This window comes from Nycticebus coucang, chromosome 12, assembly GCF_027406575.1.
Source record: "Nycticebus coucang isolate mNycCou1 chromosome 12, mNycCou1.pri, whole genome shotgun sequence".
Taxonomy (NCBI): Eukaryota; Metazoa; Chordata; class Mammalia; order Primates; family Lorisidae; genus Nycticebus; species Nycticebus coucang.
This window is the reverse complement of record NC_069791.1, coordinates 30,844,545-30,862,223: the sequence shown is the minus strand read 5'-3', so window position 1 is coordinate 30,862,223 and position 17,679 is coordinate 30,844,545. Positions and strand designations below refer to the sequence as shown.

At 38.1% G+C, this 17,679-nt stretch overlaps 2 protein-coding genes across 2 annotated transcripts in view; both read right to left on the bottom strand.

Annotated features, from left to right (window-relative positions):
• The window catches only part of ERGIC2 (ERGIC and golgi 2), a 42,095-nt gene extending 31,293 nt beyond the window's left edge, over window positions 1-10,802 (bottom strand). The window contains exon 1 of the mRNA XM_053555432.1: window positions 10,674-10,802. The gene's annotated coding sequence lies outside the window, so the exon portion shown is untranslated. The remainder of the gene's footprint in view (window positions 1-10,673) is intronic.
• A 41-nt stretch (window positions 10,803-10,843) lies between these two features.
• The window catches only part of OVCH1 (ovochymase 1), an 84,350-nt gene continuing 77,514 nt past the window's right edge, over window positions 10,844-17,679 (bottom strand). The window contains 1 exon segment of the mRNA XM_053556583.1: window positions 10,844-10,966. Coding sequence (XP_053412558.1) covers window positions 10,844-10,966 — 123 coding nt within the window.

Sequence of the window (17,679 nt, the reverse complement as noted above, 5' to 3'; positions counted from 1 at the left end):
GGCCCCGTATCCTCTTATTTAATAACACCATGCACCCAACTGCACAAGCTAGAAACATGAATTATATCCTTAGACTTAAGCTCTTCCTAAAATTCTCTTAAATATGTCCTCTTGTCTTCAAGCTGACTGAGAAGCTTCTTATGAGGACCCTAGCCTCAAGTGTCACAAACTATCACTGCATTGCTTCTACAACCTCAACTCCTCAACCTTTCAATTCCCTCTCCCTGTGACAATAAATTCTTTTTAATATGCAAGCCCAATACTACAACATTCCTTTTAAAAATCTTAGAATAACTTCCTGTTGCATTTAGAGTTTGGACTCTATCCTAACCTGGTTTATAAAGCCCTCCAAAAAGCAGGTCGTGCTTACCTCTCCTTACACCAAAGGCCTCACATATCTTAAGTTCCAGCTATATTGAATCACTTTCACGTTCTTAAATATGCTATTCTCTCTGCCAGAAATGTTTTCTTTCCCCCTCCCACTGGTACATTTGTCTAACTCCTAATTTTCTCATCTTTCCCTTGGGGGAAAAATGTTTCATGACCCTGAAAGCTATATGCTTCAAGATTACTGTATCTTTATCAGACTATTTTTAATTGCTTATTTCATTTTCTGTTTTCTCCACTGGCTTGTTAGGACAGGAACCAAGTCTATCTGTGTTTCTCCAAAGTCTGGCACAGCAGGGAAGAAAGGAAATTTCCCCAGAGACATCCATAATAGCACAGCTTTCAAATCACAATAGGGTGTCAAACTTAGGAAAGTAAATATACAGAATATAAAATCCAGAAGGAGGAAGAGTCTTTTGTTTTTGTTCTCTACAATGTCCCTAGCACCTGGAACAGAGGCTGTCATATAGTCAGCATAACATTGTTGAGCAAATGAATAAAATAGTGACTTCCATTTCCAAAACTTTCTATAATGTTGTATCTTACAATGAGTTTTATAAATGGTTCAAGTCATATATAAGTATAAAGATATGACAAGCAGCTAGTTTCACAATTCCTCTGATAATACTTACAACTGATTCGGCACCCTCTCCCCCTTGAAAGTCGAGCTAGTATACCCCCTTAGCTACCTCCCAGTCCCCAGCTTCATCCAACTCCATTTTCCATGATTATAATTCTAGAATGGAGGCACCTTACCACTCTATTCCTCATATCCCACTCCTGTAAATTCAGCACTAATGTAATGCCAAGAAATTCATTCCATCTCTTAATACTTGCCACTTACTCTATCAAGTCACTGTTCTAACATAAACATGGTATCCAATAACTTCTAGTTTTTCTAAAAGCAATCCTTCTACCTGTTCTCTTCATGAAACCTGACTTTCACCTGGTGGTAATTCCCTCACTATCCTTAGTTCATTTCTGAAACCCACAGGATAAAGAAGTTTCATGTTTTATCATATTTCTCAACCATCTCTTCTCCTTCCAAGGGTACTTTACGCTAATAATAATACTAGTTAACAAATACACTACATAAGTAAAAATTAGAGCTAACTTTCAAGTTTTATGCTAGGTACCCCGTTTCCCTGAAAATAAGACATCCTCTGAAAATAAGACCTACTTACAGGAAGGATAAGACGTCCCCTGAAAATAAGACCTACCGCATCTTTGGGAGCACACCTTAAAATAAGACACTGTCTTATTTTGGGGAAAACAGGGTATTATTCAAAGCATTTTACCTACTAATTCATTTAATCCTATAAATGACACTATGAAGCAGATACTATTTCCCTTCTCATTTAAGGATGAGAAAATGAAGCACAGAACAGACAAATAATTTTCCCAGGACAACACAGCAGGGGGAGAACTTGTACTGTGATGCCAAGCAGCTTGGGACCAGAGTCTATGCTGTGCAAGGCACGAGCACACACTCTCAGCGTGCTACTTGCTGCCATCCTCTCCTACCACCCGGAAGTCTTTAGAATTTCCTTAATGACTTCAGCACCTGGGTCATTCACTACGCTTCTCTTCTTCCCCATTCTACCATCATCCTTTGGAACTCATTCATCCACAATAACACCTTTTTACGCTTAATAGTTCTCCTAGCATAATGATCTCCATCTTAATTCTTTGCAAAACTACACACAAGCAAGACCACATTTAGGCTCCTCTCGACTCTTGTAACTATTGCCTCTCTAAAGTCAAAAACATATTTTCCTCTCTGGAGTGGAATTCACTATCCCTTGAGCTTTTTCCTGACTAGGACAGATCGACTCTTCATCTTCACTGCTGTTCTCAAATAAGTTACCCAATTTCACTGTTCCCCTTCCTACTCTCTTTGCCTCTGCAGCCAGTTTGGTCAGTCATTTAAAAAAAAAAACGTATTTAGAAATAGCCTGGGATCAATGTTTCAAAAAAGTCACTGCCTTTCTGTGACAAAATTTTATAATGTCTACCTAAAAAGAAAAAAGTCACAAACACAAAAAATTTTTAGAATTTATTCCAAAAAATGTCATTTATTCTGAGATTACTTCCTTTTGTGTATCAAAATATCCTTTATGAAATGATAAAAGCAGATAACACAGGTTTTTTATTTCATTTTCTTTATTCAGCAAAATTAAAAACTATAATCCTATGTCAGTCCTCAAACCCAGTCCTTTTTTTTTCAGTCCTTGCTTTTTCCTATATATTTTTTTTGTACTGGTACACAAAATCTAAAAACTTAGGGCTCACTGCACTGCACTAGACTTCTCTGCCCACTGGTTAGTGCTGCTTATTCATATCTTGACAATCTCTAGTACATATTTATTTTCTTTGATGTCTCTCTTATAATGTATTGAATATCAAACAAAAAAAAAAGTAACTGATAACAGCTGAAATTAAGACATTACAGCTATCTCTCAGTATTCATAGGGTAGTGGTTCCTGGACCTTCCTCAGATACATAAATCCTTGGATGCTGCAGTTTCTAATATAAAATGGTATGTTTATATACAACCTATACACATCCTCCTGTATACTTTAAATTATCTCTTATTACTTACACTACCTAAGACATTGTAAGTGCTAGGTAAAGAGCTATTATACTGTATTGTTTAGGGACAAACAAAAAAAGAACATACATGTGCAACATAGATGCAATCTTTTCCTAATATTTTTGATCTGCTATTGGTTGAATCCATGGATAGAAAATCCACAAATAAGAGGGCCTATAATACTTTGAAAAACTGCATAAGAAATAGGAAACTGGGGCGGAGACAAGATGGCTGACTGAAGCCAGCTTTCCACAGAGGCTCCCATCCAGAAGGAGAGTTAAAGGACAGAAATTTAGCAAGTAAGTTGGTGGATTAGAGCTCCACCAAGACAGAAAGTTGAAGAATGGACATCAACCCCGCTGAGGAGAGCTGCAACCCCAAGGATACAAACAAATGGTACAAAATCCATCACCAAGCGGACGGGAGACCCCTCCCCCATGAGAACGGCTCGGAGTGCCCCACAAACAAACGAGCAGAGTTCAAAGGTCCTCACACTACACTCCATGGAAGAGACCTTCTAAAAACTGGACCTACCTCCCCTACTAGGGTGCCAAGGCGTTCTCCTGCCAGGCATAAAACTATATAGAACTGTTTATATTCTCTACCTATAATTCTGAGCTCCCAGCACTCCCCTCCACTCTCACTCTGAGGTCTAGAGGCCTGTCCCCCAGGAGTCCAGATTCTTGGGTGATTTCTCGAGGGGTGTGGACAGGGCCTAGAATGCAGCTGATCAGTGCTGATTCTGTGCCATGGGAGTGAGAAGAGGACAGTCGGCTGAGAGGGAACCACACAGGAGGGGCAGTGCCCCAAGGCACAGAGCAGCAGCCATTATTGGCAACAATAGGGTTCACTCCCAGATATTCCGAAGCCACACCCTGTCTCCTTGGGCAACCAGAGGAGGCCGGGCATCTTCTCAGGTGGCAACCACCACAAAACAGATCTGGGACAGAAACATAGGCCCCATGAGTAAAGGGTCTGCTTGAGGCGGAACCGGCCTGGGTGGAGCGTGGAGACTAGAAACACACGCACAGAGCCAGGAAGTTCCCAGGGCGAGACTGACCCAGAGGACCACTTTACTGAGCCTAAGACGCACCCGGCCCTCAGGGGATCGTCAGCCTATAGACAAAGGAAGGCAGGAGGCCAGAACTGACAGCTAACTGAATACAAATCTGCAGAAGCAAAGACAGGGCCTGAGGTGCAGGCTCTGGGAACTAAAAATAGCTTCTCTTCTGCAGGGGAATTTAGCAGGGTCAGAAACAAATTCCAACAAAGTTGTTCTGTTCTATTCTGTCAGTAACATCAATCAGGGGCGGGGTTGGAAGTGAGTGAACACCCCCCAGCCTCCATCAAGCGCCCAAGGTTGTCAGGCCTCACCTCCCACTGCTGGATAGAGGCAGAGCGCAGCCCACAGCCAATATTGTATTGAATGGAGTTAAATTGAAATCATTTCCACTCAGATCAGGAACCACACAAGGCTGCCCATTGTCTCCACTGCTCTTTAACACTGTAATGGAAGTTTTTTCCATCGCAATTAGAGAAGAAAAAGCAATCAATTGTATCCATATAGGGTCAGAAGAGATCAAACTTTCACTCTTCACAAATGATATGATTGTATATCTGGAAAACACCAGGGATTCTACTACAAAACTCTTAGAAGTAATCAAGGAATACAGCAGCATCTCAGGTTACAAAATCAACATTCATAAATCAGTAGCCTATAGTCAAGCTGAAAAAACAGCTAAGGACTTTATTCTATTCACAGTAGTGCCAAAGAAGATAAAATATTTGGGAGTTTATCTAACAAAGGACGTGAAAGATCTCTATAAAGAGAATAGTGATCAAAACAGCATGGTACTGGCACCAAAACAGAGAAGTAGATGTCTGGAACAGAATAGAGAACCAAGAGATGAATCCAGCTACTTACCGTTATTTGATCTTTGACAAGCCAATTAAAAACATTCAGTGGGGAAAAGATTCCCTATTTAACAAATGGTGCTGGGTGAACTGGCTGGTAACCTGTAGAAGATTGAAACTGGACCCACACCTTTCACCATTAACTAAGATAGACTCTCACTGGATTAAAGATTGAAACTTAAGACATGAAACTATAAAAATACTAGAAGAGAGTGCAGGGAAAACCCTTGAAGAAATCAGTCTGGGTGAGTATTTTATAAGGAGGACCCCCCGGGCAATTGAAGCAGCTTCACAAATACACTGTTGGGACCTGATCAAACAGCTTCTGCACAGCCAAGAACACAGTAAGAAAAGCAAGCAACAGCCCTCAGAATGGGAGAAGATATTTGCAGGTTATGTCTCTGACAAGGGTTTAATAACCAGAATCCACAGAGAACTCAAACGTATAAGCAAAAAAAGAACAAGTGATACCATCGCAGGCTGGGCAAGGGACTTGAATATACCCAGAAGACCAAAAATCACATCATAACAAAGATATTTGTAAAAGAATGTTTATTGCAGCCCAATTCATAATTGCTAAGTCATGGAAAAAGCCCAAGTGCCCATTGATCCATGAATGGATTAATAAATTGTGGTATATGTACACCATGGAATATTATGCAGCCTTAAAGAAAGATGGAGACTTTACCTCTTTCATGTTTACATGGATGGAGCTGTAACATATTCTTCTTAGTAAAGTATCTCAAGAATGGAAGAAAAAGTACCCAATGTACTCAGCCCTACTATGAAACTAATTTAGGGTTTTCACATGAAAGCTATAACCCAGTTACAACCTAAGAATAGGGGGAAGGGGGAAAGGGAGGGGAGGGAGGAGAGAGGGGGTAGAGGAAAGGGGATTGGTGGGATTACACCAGCGGTGCATCTTACAAGGGTATATGTGAAACTTGGTAAATGTGGAATGTAAGTGTCTTGGCACAGTAACTGAGAGAATGCCAGGAAGGCTATGTTAACCAGTGTGATGATAAAGTGTGTCAAACGGTCTGTGAAGCTAGTGAATGATGCCCCATGATCATATCAATGTACACAGCTATGATTTAATAACAACAAAAAAAAAAAGAATGGAAGAAAAAGTATCCAATGTACGCAGCCCTACTATGAAACTAATTTATGGCTTTCACATGAAAGCTATAACCCAGTTATAACCTAAGAATAGGGGGAAGGGGGAGAGGAGGAGGAAAGGAAGGGGGAGGATGGGTGGAGGGAGGGTGTTTGGGGGGACTACACCTGCGGTGCATCTTACAAGGGTACATGTGAAACTTAGTAAATGTAGAATATAAATGTCTTAACACAATAACTAAGAAAATGCCAGGAAGGCTATGTTAACCAGTGTGATGAAAATGTGTCAACGGTCTATAAAACCAGTGTATGGTGCCCCATGATCGCATTATGTACAGAGCTATGATTTAATAATAAAAAAATAAAAAGAAATAAGAAACTTTGGTCAGGTGTAGGGGCTCACTCCTATAATCGTGGCACTCTAGGAGGTCAAGGCAGGAGGATTACTTGAGCTCAGAAGTTTGAGACCAGCCTAAGCAAGAGCAAGACCCCATCTCCACCAAAATAGAAAAAAAATTAGCCAAGTGCCTATAGTCCTTCCTAGCTATTAGGGAGTCTAAGGCAGGAGCATTGCTTGAGCCCAGGAGTTTGAGGTTGCAATTAGCTAAGATGACAACATTGCACTCTTGGGGCAGGGGAGGAAGGAGAACAGAACAAGACTGTCTCAAAGAAAAAAAAAAAAAAGCACCTTTCACTCTGTAACAGACATTATAAACATTCATGCTGTAACATAAACAGACAAGATCAACACTTGGAAATGTAAATAATGTCACACAGCCTGTATCTCATTAGGGTATTCATTTCAATATGAGACTATCAGATCCTTTGCCAAAATTAAAATACAAATTCATGAAACTTTTTAAACTATGTCCTAAAAAGGATATGCAGAAGTACTAACCCCTGGCATCTATGAATGGGACTTACTTAGAAATTTTTAGGTATTTATAGACATAATTGGTTAAGATGAGATCATTCTGAATTAGGGTGCCCCAAATCTAATGACTGGTGTCCAAGAAGGACACGTGAAGATATAAAGTCACACGCTGGAGAACGTCATGTGAAGACAAGAGGCAGAGATTAGAGAAGCAGTTCTCAACCTGTGGGTCACGACCCACAGGAACTGTACTAAAGGGCCGCAGCATTAGGAAGGTTGAGAATCACTGGATTAGAGTGACGTGTCTGCAAACAAAGTGGCACCACGGACTTCCCAAAAGCTAGGAAGAGCCAAGGAAGGAATCTTTTCTACAGTCTTCAGAGGAAGCACGGCCTTACAACACCTTGATTTCAGACTTCCAGCCTCCAGAACTGTGTGGGAATAAATTTCTTTTGTTTTATACCCTCCTAGTTTATGGTTATTTGTTATAGCAGCCCCAGGATACTAATAGGCCATTAATAAAAATAAGAAGATAAAACAAGTATTGTTTATCACTGTACTTCAGAAATAAAAGGTAAAACCACAACTATCTGTAGTTTTTAATTACTTGATTATATTGTATTAGAATACTTTTTAATAAAAGACTTAAGATAGCCTAGCTTTATTTTACAAACACTAAATATCTAATGTATGCATTCATTTTACTTTAAAATTTGGACCTTTTATAAAAGTTAAATGTTATTGTTTAAGAGTTGTTTACCTTACATAATTCAAACAAATCTAACAGCTTTCTAGCTGACAAAACAATTTTGGAAATAAGACAACATACGTGTGAGTTCATGATCAGAAAAATCTTATTATTTAGGAACATACCAGTTGTGTGAAAAATTTGAAAAGATCTTCAACTTCTCAGAATCCACTCCGTGTAATTTTAATTTAAAGTGGATGAAGACACTGCTTTTTACCATCAAGATGAAAATGAGGCATTTAAAAAAATTGTTTTTAATTCTCTGAAAAAATGTGAAGATTTATAAAATACTTGCCATTTAGATGGTAAAACCTTTGAGAAAGTGGGAGAGTATCTGAGAGTAGTTCATAATCTCATAGAGGATGATATAAGCTGATAGAATGAAAGTTAAGAGACACAGACTCTGGCCGCCGGCCACATGCGGTGGTGTAATTGTATTTGTTCCCTTTTTGTTTTTTTACTTCAAAATAAGATATGTGCAGTGTGCATAGGAATTTGTTCATAGTTTGTTTGTTTTTTTTTAAACTATAGTCTAGCCCTCCAATGGTCTGAGGGACAGTGAACTTGCCCCGTTAAAAAGTCTGAGGACCCCTGCGTGAATACTCCAGAAGTGCCTAGTAGCAATGTGAAGCAAGGATAAGTATAATCCTCACAGAATTACTTGACTACAATAGCTACAGGTGTATAAAATAAAAGTTTAAAAGTATAAAAAACACAGGCTGGGCACAATGGCTCATGCCTGTAATGCTAGCACTCTGGAAGGCCAAGGCTGGTGGATCGCCTGAGCTTAGCAGTGCAAGACTAGACTGAGCAAGAGTGAGACTCTGTCTCTCCTATAAATAGAAAAATTTGAGGAGGATTGTGGCCAGCACCTGTAGTCCCAACTACTGGGGAGGGGAGGCTGAGGTAGGAGAATCTCTCCAGCCCAAAAAGTTGCAGTGAACTAATATGACACTACTGCACTCTACCCAGGACAACAAAGTGAGACAGTCTCAAAAAAAAAAAAAGATATTTAAAACAGGACTTTTTCTTTGAAGGTCAGGGACATGTGAAATCTGTCACAGAATGAATTTTCTCAAAAGTAAGGAACATGTGTTAACAAAGCATCTGAAATGACTAGACTAGAAATGACTTAGACTGCAGCAAGACTTTATGGAGAAGAAAGGCAGAATTTATGTCTTAATAATCAACAGACAATAAAACTTAAGTAAGCAAGCAAATAGAACATGGAGTTTAAGGGCACATTAACCACACAGAATAGAATTTAATTCTGGGGTGAGGAAGAAACTACAGTAGAACCTCTGTAAGTTGACCACCCAAGGGACTGTCACAAACTAGTCAACATAAAGAACTAGGCCTACTGTACCGACACATACATATGGTGCATGTCTAGTCTATGAAAATTAGATCATCTTTAGGAGGAAGGAGGTGGTCAATGTAGGGAGATGGTCAATTATGGAGGTTCTACTTTATATTAAAAAGTATCATCTTTAGTCTACATTTTGACTACATACAAGGCAACATTTATAACTACTGAAGTTAGAAAATGAAATAAAAGATAATAACAAGAGCTAACTAACACCCACCGAGTGCTGTGTGCCAGGCATTGTTCTAACTGCTTTGCATGTTTTAACACATTTAATGTTCACAATTCCTCTATGATTTAGGTATTATTATTATTCTCTTTTTACCAATGAGGGAAAAGGTTAAATTTCACACCACACTGTTAAAAGGCAGGATCATAACACATATTAGAAAACTGTTAAACAGGATTTGTACCAGGCATCAACTACCTAAAAATAACTTCTATGAAAAATGAATCTTCCCATTTCTTCCATTTAAATAACCAACCCCCAAAGAAAAGAAATCTGTGGGATATGTTTTCTCTAATTCATCCTGGTTCCAGAAGAGGCCTGATTTCCTTGGCAAGAGCTTTCAAACTTGATATATTTTCATGATCTGTACCATGGAGCAATTACAATACTCAGTTGTGTTACTCAAGCTTACTATGAAAAAGAAAAAAACTTCCTCCACCAAAACAACAAAAAAGACCCCCCCAAAACACAGAATTTCTTTTTTCTGGTGTTTTCCCTCTAGACGAATTGGAATAACCACGCCATCTTATAGATACCAATAGACTAGGTAAATAATCATAAGTTTGTTTTCTTTAAGTGAACAAGTCAGGCTCATTTCTTTATAACGGTTGTATACTAGAATTCAATGCATCAGGCTAGGCAATTAATTGAAATACTGAACCGCAACTTCAAAGAAATGAATAAATCCTGTTTTTTAACTGTAAATTTAATTGCTTCTGAAAGCCAGTCTGGCAACATTGACAAATTTAATTATGTCACTTTAAGTCTCCAGACCTCTAATCCTAAAAGTCATTTAAATGTGTTTTCTCAAACAGTGACCTATCAACTTTCCATACTACCAATAACCCAAGGCTATGCTCTACTCCGGAGGGTTTCTTGCCTTGAGAAAAGTAGTGACACTCGAACCTGTCTCTTCTGGCGTCTCGCACTGCCCTGCCCCTTTTTCCTTTTCCGGAGCAGCACACGAAACTCTCCTTAGAGGCGAGGCCAAGACTTCATTCTTTCTTTAAAAAGAGAGACAACGTGCTGCCAAGAAAGTGGTATTTGTCTGAAATGGGGTAGGTATCCTGACACCCAGGAGGACAGGTTGGTCTTCACAAGGGACCCTACTCGCCTGAGGACCGGAGAAGCCACCGAGGCAACTTCGAGAAGCAAAAGAACACAGAGGCTATCGAGGAAGCATCTGAACTCCTTCGAGTTGTAAGATATGACCGAGGCACCCGGACCAGGCGTGGGGAGCTCCCGGTAGCATCGCTGGCCAGGGTCCTACCAGTAACGCCCCCGGGGGGCAGGAGAGGCTTCTAGGTCCGGCCCGCTCTCCAAACAGCGATGAAAACAGGGAGCCAAGCCAATGCCAGATTCTCAGTCCCCTCAACCGCATTCACGCCCTGAGCAGCTTTGGAACAAGCCAAGGAGCAGCACCCAGCGGGGTTTACAGTATTTTACCTTGTTTTACAGTCCCAGCCGACCGCCATATTTCACAGAAGCCCGGGTCGCCCGGGCTCCCGAGTACCCGGAAATATCGCGAGAACAAAAGAGACTCTCCTCTCTGAAAACGTCAGAAGGGAAGCTATTGAAGTTCTCGCGATATTTTGATTTACGACGAGTGTAGTGGTTCAAGAGGCGTGGTCAAGATGAAGGGGCGTGTCTAGGCCGAAAGGAGGTGGAAACTTAACACAGGTGTTAACGGTGGCTGGAGTGGACTGTGTTTCTCCGGAAAGGGAGAGGTAATCTCCGGACTGACATTTAGAAACCATGTAAACGAAGCCCAACTCCTTACGTTATAGTTCATGACTAAGAAGAGCCTTTGGCGCAGAAATCACTAACAACCCTAACGCGTATCACTCCTTCAATCTTCCCGCCGTTCCGTGCCCTTTCATTCTTTGGGTATTTATTTTCCTCCATCATTAACATTTAAATTTCCTTTTCCTTCCTTTTCCAGACATAAACTCTTATTATTTGTTCAGTGTTTTTATTATCTTCAAGGTTTTAAACACCGGTAAGAAAGCACATCTGTCTTTCTCACCTCCCTTCACCAGCACTTACTATACCTTTATATTTGTTGAGAAACTAAATTAATACTTCATATACTTTTTCCTATCACTTCATAGATAACAGAGGGGATTTTGGAAGGAAAGGTTAACTATGATCTGCTGCAGAGTGGGCCCGTTTCAGCTCCAAATCTGTCAACAGATTTTATAATCAAACATTGAGATTTTAATTTTCTGATTGACAAAAAAACTAAGCGTTAAGTCTGACTGTTTATACAGTAATCACTATGTCAAATGTGTTATCTGCTTTATCAATCCACACAAGATTCTTATAAAGTAATACCATTATTTACCTATTTAATAAGAAATTTGAGGGGATAGTCAAGTTATTTGCCCAAAGTCAGACAACTGAGAGAGGCAGGGAAATCTTCACCATAATATTAAACTGTGCTTCAAAGGTGCAAATCACATTTTTTTTATTAATTGAACTGTCAGTGAAATATCTCATTAAACTGAAACTATCTCAAAAAATAAAGACTGATAAAGAGGTTCCATTGTTGCAATTTCACATCCACATTTTCAGGGTTAGTTCAATTAAATCAACTTAAAATTCTCACTTTACAGATATAAGTATATTGTAGGAGGTAGGATCATAGACACTGGAGCCAGGATTTCCTGTGTTCAAATTCCAGATCAGCAACTTACCAGCATGTGACCTTGGACACCTTATTTCATCTTTTTGTGTCTCCATTTACTCATTTGTAAAATGGGCATGGTAATATCTCATAGAGTTGTCAGGATCAGTACACATTTAACTAATATATATATATACACACATGCACATATTTATGTAAAATTCTTATCTTAGCCATAATGGTATCAGCAGCTCTTCCTTCTTTGTGGGTCTACCATTGTATAGGCTCTTGCTTGGATGGAGGCTGGCTGCTGTTCACTTAATTACACCTGATCCCTGGTCCCAGCAAAACCTACTTTCAGGGTAACTATCCCATTAAAGGTGTATTTCCCAGTATAACGAAATTGACTAATTTGATCCCGCTTGTTTAAAAAACTCATCATTTTCTAATCTACCAAAAGACTAAACTTTATTAATTCCCCCAAAGACTGAAAACTTGCTTAACACTGTGTTATTGGTGGAAAACAATATGCTGGAAAACAATATGCTTTAAGATAAATATATTTCATTATAGAAGATAGGTTTTTAGACTGGGGTTACTAACTGGTCCAAAACAACCTGTGTTTACTACAGATGATCAAATTCTGATTTTATGCCATTTTTTCCTTCTCTGTAAGTTGAGTAAAAGTTTTATCAAGTGAGCAGAAATTAAATAAACTAATAATCTTTTTACTATATGAATTCCCATAAAGCATCTCACAATCAGTATATCCCAAGTAGATTTTATAACTTATCCCCAAATCTGTTTCTTCTCTGTGCCTGGAAAAGTCAATGACACCATTAACTTTCAATCCAATCAGGTTAGAATACTCTGTCTCACCTTCTTTCTTTCGCTGAAAGCAGACCATCAAGTCTGTAAATTGGATAAACAACCATCAAGTAAGTTAACCCCCCAAATATATGACTGTTATTTGTCTTCATAGCTAATAATACTACACTATACATCTTATCAGTTTGCTTCAACCATATTCTCCTAGGACAACAGGAAAACATTCCCTACAATTGAGATGTGTGCTCCTGGTTTCTCATTCATAATCATTTAAGAAAAATGCATCTGCCTTTTGTTCATGTGCCTTCAGGACCTCACTTGTTGAATTTGAAGTGATGGTGGAGAAAATAATACTTTCCTTCTCCAACTTTGTTATAGGAGGAATGGGGAAGAATCACATTTGTCATAATTTAAAATGTTTAATTATTTTTATATTGAATATGTATCCTCATATCAAATTCTTTCTCCACAGGTTTATAATAAAAACATATTGATATATTTTATATTTAAATACTGGTTTTGCTTATCACCAAAATGCGTTTATATATAAACATTGTGGGTTTGTGTCTGTGTGTGTCTACACAACACACACACACAATGTAGTGCTTCTGTGTTTGTTTTCCCATGCTGTTTCACTTCATTTTTATCTAGACTTTTATATACTTAAATGCTTCAGCACATCTGCTGTCCTAGATCATTCATTTTAATGATGTGTTCTTTATTTTTACTGCTATCTCAACAAAGCTGTATTAAACTCTTCATCAATTGTCTGCTCTTTTTTCTGCTCACCTCTCTATGCATATGCCAGCCGGTTCCAAATCTTAGGCCATGCTCCCTTTACAAATACTCATTGCCCTGTCATACCATTTCCTAAAACATTTCCTTTGCCAATATATCATAGTTTTTAATCATCTGCTTTTCTTATTTTGATTTTTTTAATTTCCTACTTTATGGAAATGTTGTTCCGTTGCATATAGATGTACCACACATCTATATGCTGGTCACCCAGCCAAATGACCTCATTTTTGAAATTATAAAATGGATGTATCAATTTATACTCTACCCAGACCCAGCTATGTCTGTAATTTAGAAATATGCCCTAATTCCAGAAATTCTACTTCAGGGAAATTTATTTTAAGGCAATCCTATTTTTTCTTTTCTTTCTTTTTTTTTTTTTGCAGTTTTGGCAGAGGCCGGGTTCAAACCCACCACCCTCAGTATATGGGGCCAGCGCCCTACTCCTTGAGCCACAGGCACCACCCATATTTTAAGGCAATCCTAGACCTGGAGAAACATAGATACAAGGATAGTTAAGCCAACATTGTTTAAAATCTCGGAATGGTGCTGTTTATTTCTTTCATAGGTTCAGCACTAGGATTCGTACTAAGAGATGAAGCTTTTATCTTTTGCTGTACTGCTTTTAAAATGGGCATATCAATAAACCTAAATATTAACATTTATGTATCTTGAGACAACTCAAACTGATTTTTTTTAAAAGTAAAAGTATTATACCTAATTATGAAGTTATTATTAGACATTGTTCTTCCTGTGACATCATTTGCATTATCTTAGCTAAACAGTTACCCAGATATATCCAAGTCCTTTGTACCATACATATGCAAAATACAAGATATACAAAGGAAAATCGCTAACCCTGTGGTCATTCCAGTCTCAAATTTAGAAAGTCTCAAAAAATCACGAGGTTAAATTTAAGTATGGATTTCCTCAAACATGAAGAAAATTAAGCTCCATAGCTATATAATCTGGAAATTAAAAGTTAACATTCATGTGTAAAACTCTTTACTGGAGATTCTTATTTCATACCAGAAATCTATTTAAATAGATTTAAATAGACCAAATTTCTGGAACATTGGATTTGTATGTATTTGTTCAATATTATATCAATACTCATTTCTACTTTCTCTTCAAATACATAAAAAATATAAATTGTTTTGTTCAAAAACCGAGAAAAATCTTCAAAATTAAGACTATCCCAGACCTTAGGGAAAACCTTACAAAGGCACTTATTCAAAACTCATTTTCTGCATTAAGGTTTCAGGGTGAATTTTAATCCACGTTATACGCAGTCACTCTTAGGCCTTGTGTATTTGTGCACAGATAACATTAATCTTGTATTAGTACTGAACCAATAAAAATGATTTAAAAAGAAATGAGGCAATATAAATATTTTTGCAATGAGAATAAATGGTTAGTTTAGAGATGGAAAGATGAAAGGGGAAAAGCAATGGAGACAGCTACAGGATCAAAAAAGTGAATATCCCTTAATTCAAAGTCTCTCCATGGGATGATATGGTTCACTAGTCTATGACACAAATCAAGGATTCATGAGAAAGACCATTCAGTCTTCCATCTTTAAAAAGACAAAGCTCCTGGAGCTGGTTTGGTTGAAAAATAAAAATAAATAAGACAAAATGCATTCAAACTTTTCACTGTAAGTTGATTATTATACTGCTGCATAGAATTACACAAATCAAAAAAATCTCCTACTACAAGATTCATTTCGTTTTTTAAATCTAAAGCACAATTCATGAAATTCTAGCCTACAAATCTATTAAATAGGTAGAAAGACTTTCAATTTGTTTTTATTTTATGCAGAGAAGTGAGTACATTTTCTGCTAAAGTATTCTGTGTAGCGGCCTTTAAGGTAGTGAGGAGTGGTCACGTAGTAGAAGAGGCATAGCTTGAGTGTACACTGGTGATCCTTTAAACAGCAATTGTCTGGCTTTTGCATTAATCACTATTTCTAAAATAATAATAAAACACACACATCCCCCAATTAACTTTTTACCTTGAATAATCTACTAGGAAATACCAGTCATATGCCTTAAGGCAGTGGTTCTCAACCTTCCTAATGCCTCCTAATGTAGCCACGACCCTTTAATAGAGTTCCTCATGTTGTGGTGACCTCCAACCACGAAATTATTTTCATTGCGACTTCCTAACTGTAATTTTGCTACTGTTAAGAATCGTAATGTAAATATCTGATATGTGGGATGTATTTAGGCAACCCCTGTAAAAGGGTCATTCAACCCCCAAAGGGGTCACGACCCACAGGTTGAGAACCGCTGCCTTAAGGAATAGTTTGAAATGAAGATACCCTGGTTTTTAGTATTAGGGTAGGGTGACTACTAGTAACCCTGAGATCAATGGTTCCCTAGCTTCTACTCCAAAGCTTATGCTTAATAAACATTTTTATGCAGCTACTTACTATGGATAGGCATTTAGGTCCCAATATTGCCTTCCATGATTGCTTCTGAATCACCTCTTCCAAAAGAAGTTGAAACCTCTTTCTCCAACAGACTCAACATTCTTAAAATGTGTAGTTAAGTAAGCACCATTAGACATCAAAACAAATTCTTTCTGGGACCCACATAAATGAGCTGTAATGTGAGATATACCCAATAATTAAGATAACACTTTTCCTATATAATGACAACTTAAAGAGGGCAGAGAGGTGACATTAAATTCCAAACTGTTAATATTTATAAAGAAATGATTATCAAGAGCATGTGATCAAGATTTGTAGGAGAGAGCTCTTTCACAATGGAAGAGTATAGATTTTAAAAGACCAAAGGCAAAAAGACTTGTTAAGAAAATTATACACAATTGTATGACAATCTGTGATCTGAAGAAAGGGGGGTGGGAGGCATTTTGGTGAAAATAGAGAAAAGCAATGGGACAAGCTGCCCCAATACAGAATAATAACCCTTTCTTAATTCAGATACATAAAAGTTGACACCAATGTGCTCCTGATAGTAACAGGATATGTCCTATAATTTATTTGTATATTTACTGTAAATTTAAAGTTCTCCTAAAATAATGACACATCACTGATTTGTCTTCATGTTGTTATTCCACAAATCTGAGAAAAAAAGATAGGGAAGAGTCGGTTATAATCTTTGCATCATTGTTATCCTCAAAGAAACTCTGCCTGGTAGACCAGAAGAGAGAGAAACCTTGGGAGATGCAACCAAGTAAAGGCATTCTGGATGGAGTCAGGTAACTTAGAAGTTTAAAAAAAAATAAAAGTTACGAACTGTTCTTCAAAAAGGAGATTTTGGAACAATAGGAGGGAGTAGGTGGAGACAGAGAAAACAAAGAGGCACAGGGAATTTCCAAAGATGGATCAGAGAAGAAACATAGCTTGAATTTCTAGGCATAGATTCTATAGCCAAACTGCTGGTTAGACTCAGCTCTGCCACTTACTGATTATGTGGCCTTGGGGAATTTACTGAACCTCTCTGTGCCTCAATATTCTTATCTGTAAAATGGAGATAGAGCTACATGGAATTACATCAATCGGTATTTACAAAGTATCATCAGTATTTATTAAACAAAAATAAGCCTCAGCAAAATTTTACAGCAAATTATTAGACAGATGGTTTTTGAACACTGGGGAAGGAATCAGCGGTCACGAGAATCCAGCCTGGGATCCTTAAAATGAGACATTGAATTAACCTAATTTTATTTTTTAAGAGAGCTAATTAGATGGTGGCCAGAGGGAATAGGATAAGCATAATGAAGACTTCAGTGAAGCACTTAATGAGGTGTCTTGTGATGTCCCTGTGAACAGATAGAAAATAGCAAGTGGGTAATTATATGGCTAGAAAGTTCCACAGCTGATTGAATAACCACGCAATAAATGTTAATGTGGAGGGGAGGTCTTCATGGCACAGAAATGATTCTATCCTTAGTTCTTTCAACTACAGTATTTCTATTAATGACTTAGAAACAACCAATTAAAAATCTGTGGGTTTAAGATGGGTGGCTGAATAAGAAGGGCCTGGTTTAAATACAGACTCTAAGAAACCATGTAGGGGAGGCACCATGGTTCACGCCTGTAATCGTAGCACTGTGGGAGACCAAGAGGGGAGGATTCCTTGGGCTGGAGACCAGCCTGAGCAAGAGCAAGATCCCATCTCTACTAATAATAGAAAACTTAGTGGCACATCTCTATTAAAAACAGAAAAAATAAGT